This window comes from Sinocyclocheilus grahami, unplaced genomic scaffold, assembly GCF_001515645.1.
Source record: "Sinocyclocheilus grahami isolate Dianchi unplaced genomic scaffold, SAMN03320097.WGS_v1.1 scaffold82.1, whole genome shotgun sequence".
NCBI classification, from domain to species: domain Eukaryota; kingdom Metazoa; phylum Chordata; class Actinopteri; order Cypriniformes; family Cyprinidae; genus Sinocyclocheilus; species Sinocyclocheilus grahami.
Window position 1 is genome coordinate 1,522,164 of NW_015505261.1, and position 13,048 is coordinate 1,535,211.

The 13,048-nt window shown below is 38.3% G+C and overlaps 1 protein-coding gene across 1 annotated transcript in view; it reads left to right on the forward strand.

The window, feature by feature from the left end:
- Positions 1-13,048, forward strand: part of LOC107586499 (protein kinase C epsilon type-like) — a 101,199-nt gene that overhangs the window by 70,492 nt on the left and 17,659 nt on the right. Inside the window, exon 11 of the mRNA XM_016273893.1 lies at positions 7,192-7,346. Within this exon, the coding sequence (XP_016129379.1) occupies positions 7,192-7,346 (155 nt within the window). The remainder of the gene's footprint in view (positions 1-7,191; positions 7,347-13,048) is intronic.

The window sequence follows — 13,048 nt, forward strand, 5'->3', positions numbered from 1 at the left end:
TTCTGGGAATGTCAATTTACGGTTATTCACTGTAAATTATACGTTATTTTTCGGTCGCCGTGATTTTGCCAAGTAAGATGTGTTCCTGGATCAAAATCTTTTGTTGATCCTGGATCAACATTACTGTCCAAAAATATAGACTAAACCCAATCCCTACCCCTAAACCTAACCCTACCCATAATTTATTCCTAAAATCAGTGTGAAATGATAGCTGATTAACAAGGGTGTAGAAGCACCTAACCCTGATCGTAAGCCTAAAACAGATATTTCCTGAAAAGTTATCCCTCAATTCTGTTTAGTTAATTGGAATGTTGTTCCAGGATCAACAAGGATGTTGAACCAGGAACATGTTGTACTTGGTGAAATCACGGTCACCTTCTTTTTCACTTCCAAAAACGGTATACTACCGTAAAATTACATGTAATGTCCAACACAGTTTTTCACCGTATATAGTATGGGAATTTACTGTTAACCATTTAACAGGTTTTTACTGTAGCATTTTTACAGTCTTTTACCGTTAAATTCACGGTTATTTTTTACAGAGTACAGTTTTCACTGTGAAATACAGAAATGCATCAGAATGAAAGTATAAATATATTAGCATTATCTAATTGGGATAATACTTTAAAACTGTCAAGGTTAGGGTAGAGGATGGAGCGAGGACTCAGTATTGCAGAAAAAGGGTTTTTAAATTGGTAATAAAAATAAACAAACAGAAACACAAACTACCCCGTGGGGGAAAAACAGGCTGGCAAGGCAAGGCAAGGCAGGATCTGGACACATCCAGGGATTGACGATGACGAACTGACGCACGACTGCAAACACAAGGAGAATAAATGGAGAGCAAATGAGGAGGGTAATGAGGGATCACATGTGGGACAAATTAACTAATAATCAGGTAACAAGATGGGAGGGGTCAAGACAATTGACATGAGCACATGGCACACCGAATCAAAGACAAAAAGCCATGTGCTCACACAAAACAAAACACAAGCACATGGCCAGCAAAACAAATCACAAGCCATGTGCTAGAACAAGAGACACGAACACGCAGCTAATGAGAAAACTCATAAGCCACGCGTTCACACAAGACACAAGAAAAGCACGCGGCTGAACACAAACCGCGTGCTTCACAAAACACAACACACGTGGACAGAAGAGCGCACGGCCGAGCGAACTCGAGACCGCACGCTCCCACAACAGACAGAACATGGAGCGCGAGTGTCCGGACCCCGACACGAAACCGAAACTCAAGACATGAGTGCCGGGATCTGAACACCACGCTCCAACATGAAACAGTACACGCAGACGAGAGCGCACGGCTCGAGCACACTCGAAGCCGCACGCTCACATGAAAACAATGACATGACGCGAGTGTCAGGGCTCTGTCACAAAACCATGAATTACACTAGACCGAAGTGACAGAACCCTGACAAAAACAGTTGTCCTCAAGCAGGGGACCACAGGATGTCTTAAAATTACCATTAATATAAGTTACATAATTATCATTAACAATATATTAAAATAATCCAACTTAACTGAAGTAATATAAAACATGCAATCATTACAAAACTGTAAGCATATAGTTCTCAAAATTTCTGGAATCACACAATGAGTTGTGGTTAATATATCAACACTCTTAATTTCTGTTCATATAAATCCGTTTAGCCACAATTATAACAGACATACTGAAGGAAATATCATTGAATATTATGTTGGACTATGCAGGGGCCTTTGAATCAAAATGGTTTTAAAATATGCTGCTTTAAAATACCTCAAAGAAGAATTAAACCCATTTTTTTTCTTTGAATTATTGTACATTTTCCTTATCAGCTATTACAAGAAAGTGCCTCACTTTAATCCTGTCAGACACAAAGCGGGGCACCATAACAGGAAAAAGACATTTCCTCAAGCATGTGTGTTAAGAAAAGGCAGCATTTTACCTCCTACTGTGGATTTAAGTTCGTAACGTTTATGTGCATCTTTTTACATATTCTGTTTTTACATCCTGCGGTGTAACACCTCCAAGAAACAGAAAGGCAGATGGATGATTTCTATTGATTGTTTTAGCAGAAACTATAATTTCATGACTTCTTATCATAACAAAACATACCCAACTCATGTTTAGCTGCATTTACAGTACACTAGGTGTATAAATATCCCATTTATCATATTTGTGTAGTATCAGGTTGCATCCGTGTAAGGACAGCAGAATACCTCACGCCGTTCGCTTATCAGGTACTCGCTAAGCCTGTGTTTTTTCATCACCTTCCGCTACACTGAGCTTAATAAGCTTTTCTCTGTAGAAACATTCCTCACAGAACTGAATGTTCTCAAACACAGAGTTTTATATAGAACATAGTGGCATGCTCAAACCTGAAAAAGCATCCGAATGGGCCAATTAAGAGCATTATGATGGACAGAGAGAGCAACACGGCTTCTGCATATAAGCTGTGTAAAGACTGTGTTGTTCTGAGAGAGACATTCCTGCTGTAATGACAAGCATCATGAAATGAAGAGCGACAGCTTCTTGGCCAGAGGAGTGTGTGTTAAGGGTCTCTGGTAGCAGTGTGTGTTACTTTACTACATCACATGAGTTCACTGCTTCTCTTGTACTGAGTCTATTCGACACGGTCTAGACCGACTTTGTCAGTTTCCAATGCCAAAGTAAAGTGTGTATTATATTTCTAGCATTTGCTGCAATATTTATTGCACTCAGAAGTATTGCCAACTGTGAATGATGGAGATATTGATCTAAACTGCGGGACTACTTATGCTAAAAATTAACTTTATTGTTAAGGGCCAATATTTACCACCATAATTCATTTTCAGGGGCATTTTCTTTTACTTAATAAGGACATTTTAACAAATAACAGTGTATTTTTGGCAGATAAATACTTCTATTAAATAATTTAATTGAAGTCAATTTGAAATTATTGATTTGAGCTAAAATTAAGATGAAATACAAAAGTAATTGTAAATAATGTTAAATGTTAGTTACTCTTGTGTATTGTCACAGTTTCAGGTTTAGGAGGGTTTTCAGAGCTAATTTGAGTTTTATTCATAAACAAATTTTAGCTATACACATTCAACAACATACATGTTTGAGTATATATTTCAAATACATTCAGTTTTTTTAATTCTCTGCTCATCAAAGAATCCTTAAAAAAAGTGTCATAGAAATATTAAGTGGCATGACTGTTTTCAACATTGATAACAATAATAAATGTTTCTTAAGCAGCAAATCAGCATATTAAAATGATTTCTTAAGGATCATGTGACACTGAAGACTGGAGTAATGATGCTGGATATTCACTTTTAACATTACAGAATTTCATTTTAAAATATAATCAAACAGAAAACAGTTATGTTACATTGTAATAATATTTCACAATATTTTTGCTGTATTTTTTTGATCAAATAAATAGTTAAAAAGGGGGGTATTTTCTATATCTGGGCCATTTTTTCCCACAGTTTTTATCTGAATTTGTGATTGTGATTACTGATGTAAAGGGCTGGAGGGAGGGCTGTTTGTTCTGAATGAAACCCTTGCTTTAGAAACAGTGCCGCAGCTTTCATCATTTGAGTCTGTGATACAGCACACAGCGCCTGGCATTCACCTTCAACTGAACCTCAAGCATCAAAGAGAGAGAACATTACTGTGTTTGTATAGAAATGGCCCTTATAACCAACACAGTAAGGGTCCTTTCCATTCAAAAATGTTGTTACACTGTTTTCACATGATATTATATAATGCACTAGGATTAGGCCTTTCAATAAATACAGTGCACAGATACATCTATGAATTTGTATCCTATGTAGATTTAGTGAAGCCAAGTGAAGAGTGTACCTTTGCAGGTACACTACTGGTCAGAAGTTTGTAATAATTATTATTTTTACATTTTATTTAATCAAAACTTAACACAGTAATACTGAGAAATATTATTGCAATTTAAAATAACTGTTTTCTATTTGAATATATTTTAAATGATTTCTATGTTAAAGCTGATTTTTTTTAGCATTATTACTGTAGACCAGTGTTACGTGATCTTTCAGACATCATTCTAATATGATGATTTGATGCTCAAGAAACATTTCTTATTATTACCAATGTTGAAAACAGTTGTGCTGCTTCTTACTTTTTGTAGAAACCATGATACATAACCATTCAAAAGTTCTGGTTAAGATAAGAAAGAAAGAAAGAAAGACTTTTATTCAGCAAGGAAACATTAAATTGATCAAAAAGAACAGTAAAGACATTTATAATGTTACAAAAGATTATTTCAAATAAGTTCAGTTCTTTGTCATTTTTTACATTGACAATTAGAAACATTTGAATAATTAAGCAAAAATAATAATTGATCATAACTGAGCAGCAAAATAGCATATCAGAATGATTTCTGAAGGATCACGTGACCTTGAAGTCTGGAGAAATTATGCTGAAAAATTAAAAAAAAAAAAGTTAATTGTAAAATATTTTCAAATGTAAATTGTTGTTTTAAATTGTGGTAATATTTATCAGTATTACTGTTTACTGTAAAGTGAATTTTTTTATTTTATTTTTAATTAAGCTGGAAACAAGTGATACATTTAAAATAATAATAAGTATGAATTAAATGTACACAAAGTGTTATGCTGATGCATGCAAATTAGAAACAGGTTTATTTATTAGTAGATTTCTGAACCCCTTGTATTTGGTTCTTATAAGCCATAGGACTAGGATAAACATTCTTGATTAATGTCCAGGGCCACACACACAATACACTCTGTACTGAAATTATAATTATTTCCTGTTGCTATCAGGCGAACAAAGCTGGTCATTTGATAAGCTAGTGTGGAGTGTGGTAATCTCACTGTGGGGAACAACAATTACCATGAAGAAAAGTGGGCCAAAACTTGTTTTATTTAATTTATTTATTTTAATTTAAGCATGTAGAAGAATGTTCTTTGATGGAGTCTTCATCATACATTCCGAACACAACAAATTCACATGCATTGTCATTAGGAGATGCATAAAAATGAAAGCAATATGTGTTCTAAAATCGGCTCAAAATATCAAACATTTCTGATATCCTCAAACAGGAAGGAATCATAGAAGCCTGTGACCATCACACACAATGAGATTTTCTATGAAATCTGTCAACTTAAATCTGCAGACAGGCTCTGATTTTTGCCAACTAGCATCAGCTTGTCCAGACTGTAAATCAGGGCAAAAATCTGAGTAAAGTGCAGTGTATTCCAGCCTTAAGTTGTACTTTAACACTCATTCATATGTAGCACAAATATGAAGGCCAGCTGATACACTCTGTTAGAACGGCTTGTTGGGTCTTGGTTGTTATCTGTCTATCCTTTTCTCTTGCACGGCGCTGGGACACCAGTATCTGTACATTTCTAATTAGAGGCAGGAAATGTTTTTTTGGCATTTGATTGGGTGGGCCTTTGCTGTGACTCTGGGCACATTTTAAACAAACTATTTCAGCATCCTGTTTAAATTCACTTTCATAGCAAAGGACAAGCGGGGCAGAATGGCCCGCAATTACATAAGACATACGATTACAATGAAATCATGATTTCAATTAAAAAATATCAGCGTATCATTCATATCATCAATGTGAGGCAGTTGTATGAGGCCCGCAACGGCTGAAAAAATCACCTACACTTCTCTTCTGATCATTCTGAGAGAAGAAACAGGTAGCAAGGAATATAGGGTGAGACAATAAAGGAAATATTCTCTACAGCCCATAGCCTTTTTTCATTCCAAGTTTAAATTTTCTGACCTGCAATTCGCAAAATATGCAAAAAATGCACTATGAACTCAATGAACTCCTTCACATTGCATGTGAAATATCTTCCTGTGTTTATTCTGTGGGTTTTCTCTTGTTTGTTTTTTTTAATGTTCAGATGGCAAACAATTCGTTAAAGCATCCTTTTCCATTGTTAGGTATGGGTTTTTTTGCAGAAAGATGCAAATCAGGTTCTTCTCCTTACAGCCAAATGAACATCTTTGAATATGTGCGTTCAAATTTCAGTGTATTTCCTTAGCCAATCGTTACGTCTGCTGACTAGGACATGAGTCACATAGCTGGACTGGCAGTTTGTGTGGGTTTGATATACATCTTGATTCTTTGAAATGATGTGCATGACCCACTGAAGATAATGAGATATATTCTATTCAGCCGTACAGGGCAACGGGTTCATGTTTTCTGAGAATGGCTGCTGGATTCTTCTAATGCTGTCTTCTCTCATTGACTCTGAACTTTCCAACATTTATATTCTATTCTGTAGCCTTGTCTTTTAACCCCAGTTGTGGTTAATAGTTGGATTTCATAAACACTCAAAAGTTTTTCATTTGAAAGTGCATTCCCCTATGTCTGAATCCTTTAGGGCTGAAAAATAAGAAACATTCTTTAAAAAAAAGGAAACTAATGATGTTCATGACTTTTTACGGTTATGTTAAAGGTTCATGAATGTTGGATCACTGTATTAAAATGTAAATGGAACAAATGTCTCTTAAAGGGATAGTCCATCCAAAAATGAAAAGTTGCTGTTAATTTACTCACCCTCAGGCTATCCTAGATATAAGTGACTCTTTTTCTCCAGTAGAACAATAAAGAAGATTTTTAGCTGAAACCTTTCGTGATTCACAGCGTGCAAGTCAACGGCTACTGGCACGTTGAGAGTCAAAAAAAGCATATAAACGTAACACAAAATTAATACCCATGGCTCCTGACAATATATTGAGGTCTTATGAAGCGAAACGACTGGTCTGTGCAAGAAACTGAATATTATTTACAACATCATTACCTGTAATCCATAACCTCAGGCAAACATTCTGGAGTTATGTCCGGTTCGCAAAGGAATCATGTATTCTTTGTAATGGTTCAGTTAAAAAGACCCACAAATCTCCTTCTTATGACTTTTGAATCAGTATAAATGAGTCTTAACTTTTCAGTCTAACACTATAATGTCCGTTTCAAAAAGTGTTTTTTTCTCCATCTCGAGATCAAGAATCTGTAAATTCCTTGCAATTCCCATTCCTACTTGTATGTAGACATCAAATTAAGCCCTTGATTTCCGGGTGCAGTGATGTTTTGCAATCACTGCAATGAGAAATGAAAAATTGTTCAAATTAAACAATTAGCATTTATTGAGTCAAATAATTAACCTGTTTACTCTGTTTCTTCACTTTAGGACCGTTTGTTTTTCGTCATGGAATATGTGAATGGCGGAGACCTGATGTTCCAGATCCAGCGTTCGCGCAAATTCGATGAAGCTCGTTCCCGGTTTTATGCTGCTGAGATGACCTCAGCCCTCATGTTCCTGCACCAAAATGGGGTCATTTACAGGTAAATTCATTGCGAGGCAACTGACCGCTGAAAAAGGCCAAAGGTCAAACAACATTCAGACAGTGTTTGGTTCCAAACCATAAACTTCTTCTGTTTGTCTGACTGATAGACACAGCATCATTGTTAAGTGACCAAAAGAATGGAATGTCTTAAAACACGTCAGCCAAAATACCATTGTAACGCACAAAAGATACATTCCAAATTTAGTGAAATTTTAGCCTGATCAGTTTTGGATGGAAAATTAGCCATCCGTTCCAAGTGTTTGCTCAAGTTTAATCCGGACTCCAGATCATTTATTTTCTCAGAGGGCTGTCACGCAGTCCTGAACAGATTAGGTCTGGAGCGAATCAAATAGAGTCTGTATCACATGAACTGGCTCTGGCATGGTATGTTGTATCTTTAGGAGCAATTTTGCCTAGAGCGGGAGCCCTTGTCTGCCTTGTTTACCTCAGGTTGTTTACTTTGATGAGCTATGTGCAATGATTTATTCGTTCCCAGACAGTTTGTTTACCTTCTCAATTGTGTGTCATTAACCACACACAACGGGCAGTGCTTCTGGGGCTGGAAGGCTTTCCTTGGGATCATTTTTATCCATCACTGGCTTTTTTTAATGTGGAATCCATCTTAACTGTCCAAAAATATCATAAATTTGCAAATTTGTGTGTTTATGTGCAGCAGTATTTTGTAGTGCTGGAGTCCTACACATGGTTTTACAGTGGAATTGCATGCATGACATCAACACACACACACACACACACACACACACATAAAAAGCTGCACATAAAATGCATGTAAGCTGATGATATTTTTGGACAATATGCACAATTTGTCAAATCTGCAAAATGAGGACTGAATCTGTAATACAGATTGTGATACAGATTTCACTGTAAAATCATATGCATGATGCCAGCACTACAAAATAAAGCTGCACATAAACAACATGCAAACCGATGTAGCTTTTGGAATTCGTAATACAGATTAATTTGTCATTCCAGTATAAAATCAAATGTATGATGCCAAAACTTCAAAACTAGTCTGCATTAGGGAATGTGCATCTCCATAACAGAGGCCGGTGTGATATACATCTCGATGCATAGCCAGTGATATGATACATTAAAGATACATATGAAGCAGCTACCGATGTGATGCGATATGATTCACCCCTATTACAATGCAGTACGATCCAATTTTGATTCAATTCAACATAATGCGATTCAATGCAATACGGTGCCGTGTAAAAAATATGATGCTATGCAATTCAATATAGTACAGATAGTTCACTTTTATTTCTTTGGTTCATTATAATTATTTGGTGGAAGATGCAGCTCTACCTCTGCCATGTTAATCTATATTCTATGTGACTCTCAGGACACGACCTCAGTTTCCGTAGTGTTGTGATACTTCATATTCACATAGCGGCAGTGGGGATGAGAGAATGCGCTTGACAGTTTAGAGAGGAGAAATCAATCTAAATATAAAATATTGGTCACAAATTATCGGTCACTTTCTAGTTAATAAAAGTATAGTGCATCTAATAATAATGATATATAAATAAAAAAAAATTTATATATGCAAATATGTTAGAAACAATGCATTGCGATACAAATGCCAACTTGTATCCGATGCTCCAAGTTTAAATTTTCTGACCTGCAATTCGCAAAATATGCAAAAAATGCACTATGAACTCAATGAACTCCTTCACATTGCATGTGAAATATCTTCCTGTGTTTATTCTGTGGGTTTTCTCTTGTTTGTTTTTTTTAATGTTCAGATGGCAAACAATTCGTTAAAGCATCCTTTTCCATTGTTAGGTATGGGTTTTTTTGCAGAAAGATGCAAATCAGGTTCTTCTCCTTACAGCCAAATGAACATCTTTGAATATGTGCGTTCAAATTTCAGTGTATTTCCTTAGCCAATCGTTACGTCTGCTGACTAGGACATGAGTCACATAGCTGGACTGGCAGTTTGTGTGGGTTTGATATACATCTTGATTCTTTGAAATGATGTGCATGACCCACTGAAGATAATGAGATATATTCTATTCAGCCGTACAGGGCAACGGGTTCATGTTTTCTGAGAATGGCTGCTGGATTCTTCTAATGCTGTCTTCTCTCATTGACTCTGAACTTTCCAACATTTATATTCTATTCTGTAGCCTTGTCTTTTAACCCCAGTTGTGGTTAATAGTTGGATTTCATAAACACTCAAAAGTTTTTCATTTGAAAGTGCATTCCCCTATGTCTGAATCCTTTAGGGCTGAAAAAAAAAAGGAAACTAATGATGTTCATGACTTTTTACGGTTATGTTAAAGGTTCATGAATGTTGGATCACTGTATTAAAATGTAAATGGAACAAATGTCTCTTAAAGGGATAGTCCATCCAAAAATGAAAAATTGCTGTTAATTTACTCACCCTCAGGCTATCCTAGATATAAGTGACTCTTTTTCTCCAGTAGAACAATAAAGAAGATTTTTAGCTTAAACCTTTCGTGATTCACAGCGTGCAAGTCAACGGCTACTGGCACGTTGAGAGTCAAAAAAAGCATATAAACGTAACACAAAATTAATACCCATGGCTCCTGACAATATATTGAGGTCTTATGAAGCGAAACGACTGGTCTGTGCAAGAAACTGAATATTATTTACAACATCATTACCTGTAATCCATAACCTCAGGCAAACATTCTGGAGTTATGTCCGGTTCGCAAAGGAATCATGTATTCTTTGTAATGGTTCAGTTAAAAAGACCCACAAATCTCCTTCTTATGACTTTTGAATCAGTATAAATGAGTCTTAACTTTTCAGTCTAACACTATAATGTCCGTTTCAAAAAGTGTTTTTTTCTCCATCTCGAGATCAAGAATCTGTAAATTCCTTGCAATTCCCATTCCTACTTGTATGTAGACATCAAATTAAGCCCTTGATTTCCGGGTGCAGTGATGTTTTGCAATCACTGCAATGAGAAATGAAAAATTGTTCAAATTAAACAATTAGCATTTATTGAGTCAAATAATTAACCTGTTTACTCTGTTTCTTCACTTTAGGACCGTTTGTTTTTCGTCATGGAATATGTGAATGGCGGAGACCTGATGATTCAGTTAAAAAGACCCACAAATCTCCTTCTTATGACTTTTGAATCAGTATAAATGAGTCTAACTTTTCAGTCTAACACTATAATGTCCGTTTCAAAAATAGTGTTGTGTTTTAGCGTTTTTTCTCCATCTCGAGATCAAGAATCTGTAAATTCCTTGCAATTCCCATTCCTACTTGTATGTAGACATCAAATTAAGCCCTTGATTTCCGGGTGCAGTGATGTTTTGCAATCACTGCAATGAGAAATGAAAAATTGTTCAAATTAAACAATTAGCATTTATTGAGTCAAATAATGAACCTGTTTACTCTGTTTCTTCACTTTAGGACCGTTTGTTTTTCGTCATGGAATATGTGAATGGCGGAGACCTGATGTTCCAGATCCAGCGTTCGCGCAAATTAAATTATCGGTCACTTTCTAGTTAATAAAAGTATAGTGCATCTAATAATAATGATATATAAATAAAAAAAAATTTATATATGCAAATATGTTAGAAACAATGCATTGCGATACAAATGCCAACTTGTATCCGATGCGCACTCTTTTAAATCAATGCATTGTATCGTTAACTTTTATGCTGACGCACCGATGCAAATCTGTGAATCTTACCATCCCTAGTCTGCATGTAAAAAATATGAAAATCTATTATGTTTTTGGACAGTATGAAAATGACAAGCGGAATCTGTAAAATGACAACTGAATCTGTAATACAGATTCATTTGTCATTCTGCTATAAAATCATATGCATGATGCCAGTACTGCAAATTAAACCTGCATGTAAACAACATGCAAACATATGATGTTTTTTTATGCAGAATAGTGTAGCAAATCAGCTCATGGGGAAATATGAATAATTAACCACAACTAGTTATAGTTAACTATTCATATTTTAGATCCACTGTAGATATTTAGCTGACCACTCAGGGTCAAAACACAGCAAAACAGGTCCATATTCCTGACATATCGCCCCCCTCCCGAAAGGCGCGTCCTCGCGCCGTAGAAACAACAGGGGGAGGGACGGGTGGAAACTTGGGAGGAGGCTCGAGAGGAGGACAGGCACCCGGGAGGGGGCTGGCAGACAGAGTCCTTGGTAGAGACGATGAAGGGAGGAGACAGGAGGGGCTTGGAGCAGTCGGAGCCAGGTGGGACCCAAGCCACAGCCATAAAGACAACCCATGGTGGAGCCGACGGAGGGAGGAGCCATGGTGGAGGAAGGTCTGACAACTCCAGGGGGCCGACTGACGGCGGCGGAGCAGGAGGTGGAGGAGCCCGAGGCGGAGTCGGAGAGCTGAAGAACCAGGGTGACCAGGAGGATCCGGAGGACCATGGCAGAACAGGTGGCTCAGGTGACGAAGGCGAAGGGAAGGAGGAGCCTGATGGAGCTGGAGGGCTGGAGGGACGAGGCGCAGCCGGAGGAGTGGAGTCCCGAGGCGATGGATGGTCAACAACAAACCAAGGCGGAGCCGGAAGGACGAAGGAGCCCGGCGGAACTAGTGGACTGACGGGCCACGGCGGCGAGGAGGGAGTTAGGAGCCATGGTGGAGGTGCTCTCTGGGCCAAACTTAGGAACAGGAGCCTTCTCTGGGCCTAATTCAGGAACAGGAGTCCTCTCTGGGATAATCTTGGGAATGGAAGCCCTCTCTGGGCCGTATTCAGGAACAGGAGCCCTCTCTGGGCTAAACTAAGGAGCTGAGGCCCTCCCTGGGCCATACGTGGGAACCGCAGCCCTCTCTGGGCTAAACTAAGGAGCTGAGGCCCTCCCTGGGCCATACGTGGGAACCGCAGCCCTCTCTGGGCTAAACTAAGGAGCTGAGGCCCTCCCTGGGCCATACGTGGGAACCGCAGCCCTCTCTGGGCTAGGAACCAATGCCCTCTCTGGGCTCTGGTCAGGGGCTGGAGACATCACTTGACTCTGGCCAAGGGCTATAGCCATCTCTCGACTCTGGTCAGGGGCTCGAGCCATCTCTCGACTCTGGTCAGGGGCTCGAGCCATCTCTCGACTCTGGTCAGGGGCTAGAGCCAACAGTCGACTCTGGTCAGGGGCTCGAGCCATCTCTCGACTCTGGTCAGGGGCTCGAGCCATCTCTTGACTCTGGTCAGGGGCTAGAGCCAACAGTCTTTTCCTCCTCATTCTCGTTTTTTTGGCTGAGGTTAAGGAGATTGCTGCTGTCATCATAGGGTTTGGGAGTGAATCGGCCGGCAGGCCGGGCGTGGGAACGGAACTGACAGAGTTAGAACTTACAGAACTACACTGTCACCGCCTTCAGTCACCACCCAGAGCACCGCCCACCGTCCCACTCTCCTTTTGCCAAACCACCAGACAACATTGCGGAAACATGTCGAAAAGGTTCACTTTAACCACGAAACCAGATCGGCCGACCTGTAATGTTATACTCTCACTCAAAGGATGGACGATCTGACAGGATTGTTACTATGAGGGGGATCACATCTAACATGTATAGTAAAGACAAACTCACCGTGTCTATCTAGTCATGATGAAGATGTATATACATTTCAATTTCAGCAGGCAACTATTTTTACAGCTACATTATTGTTCCAGCCACAATTAATCACAACAATGTATATACAATTACAAATGATTATATATAAAT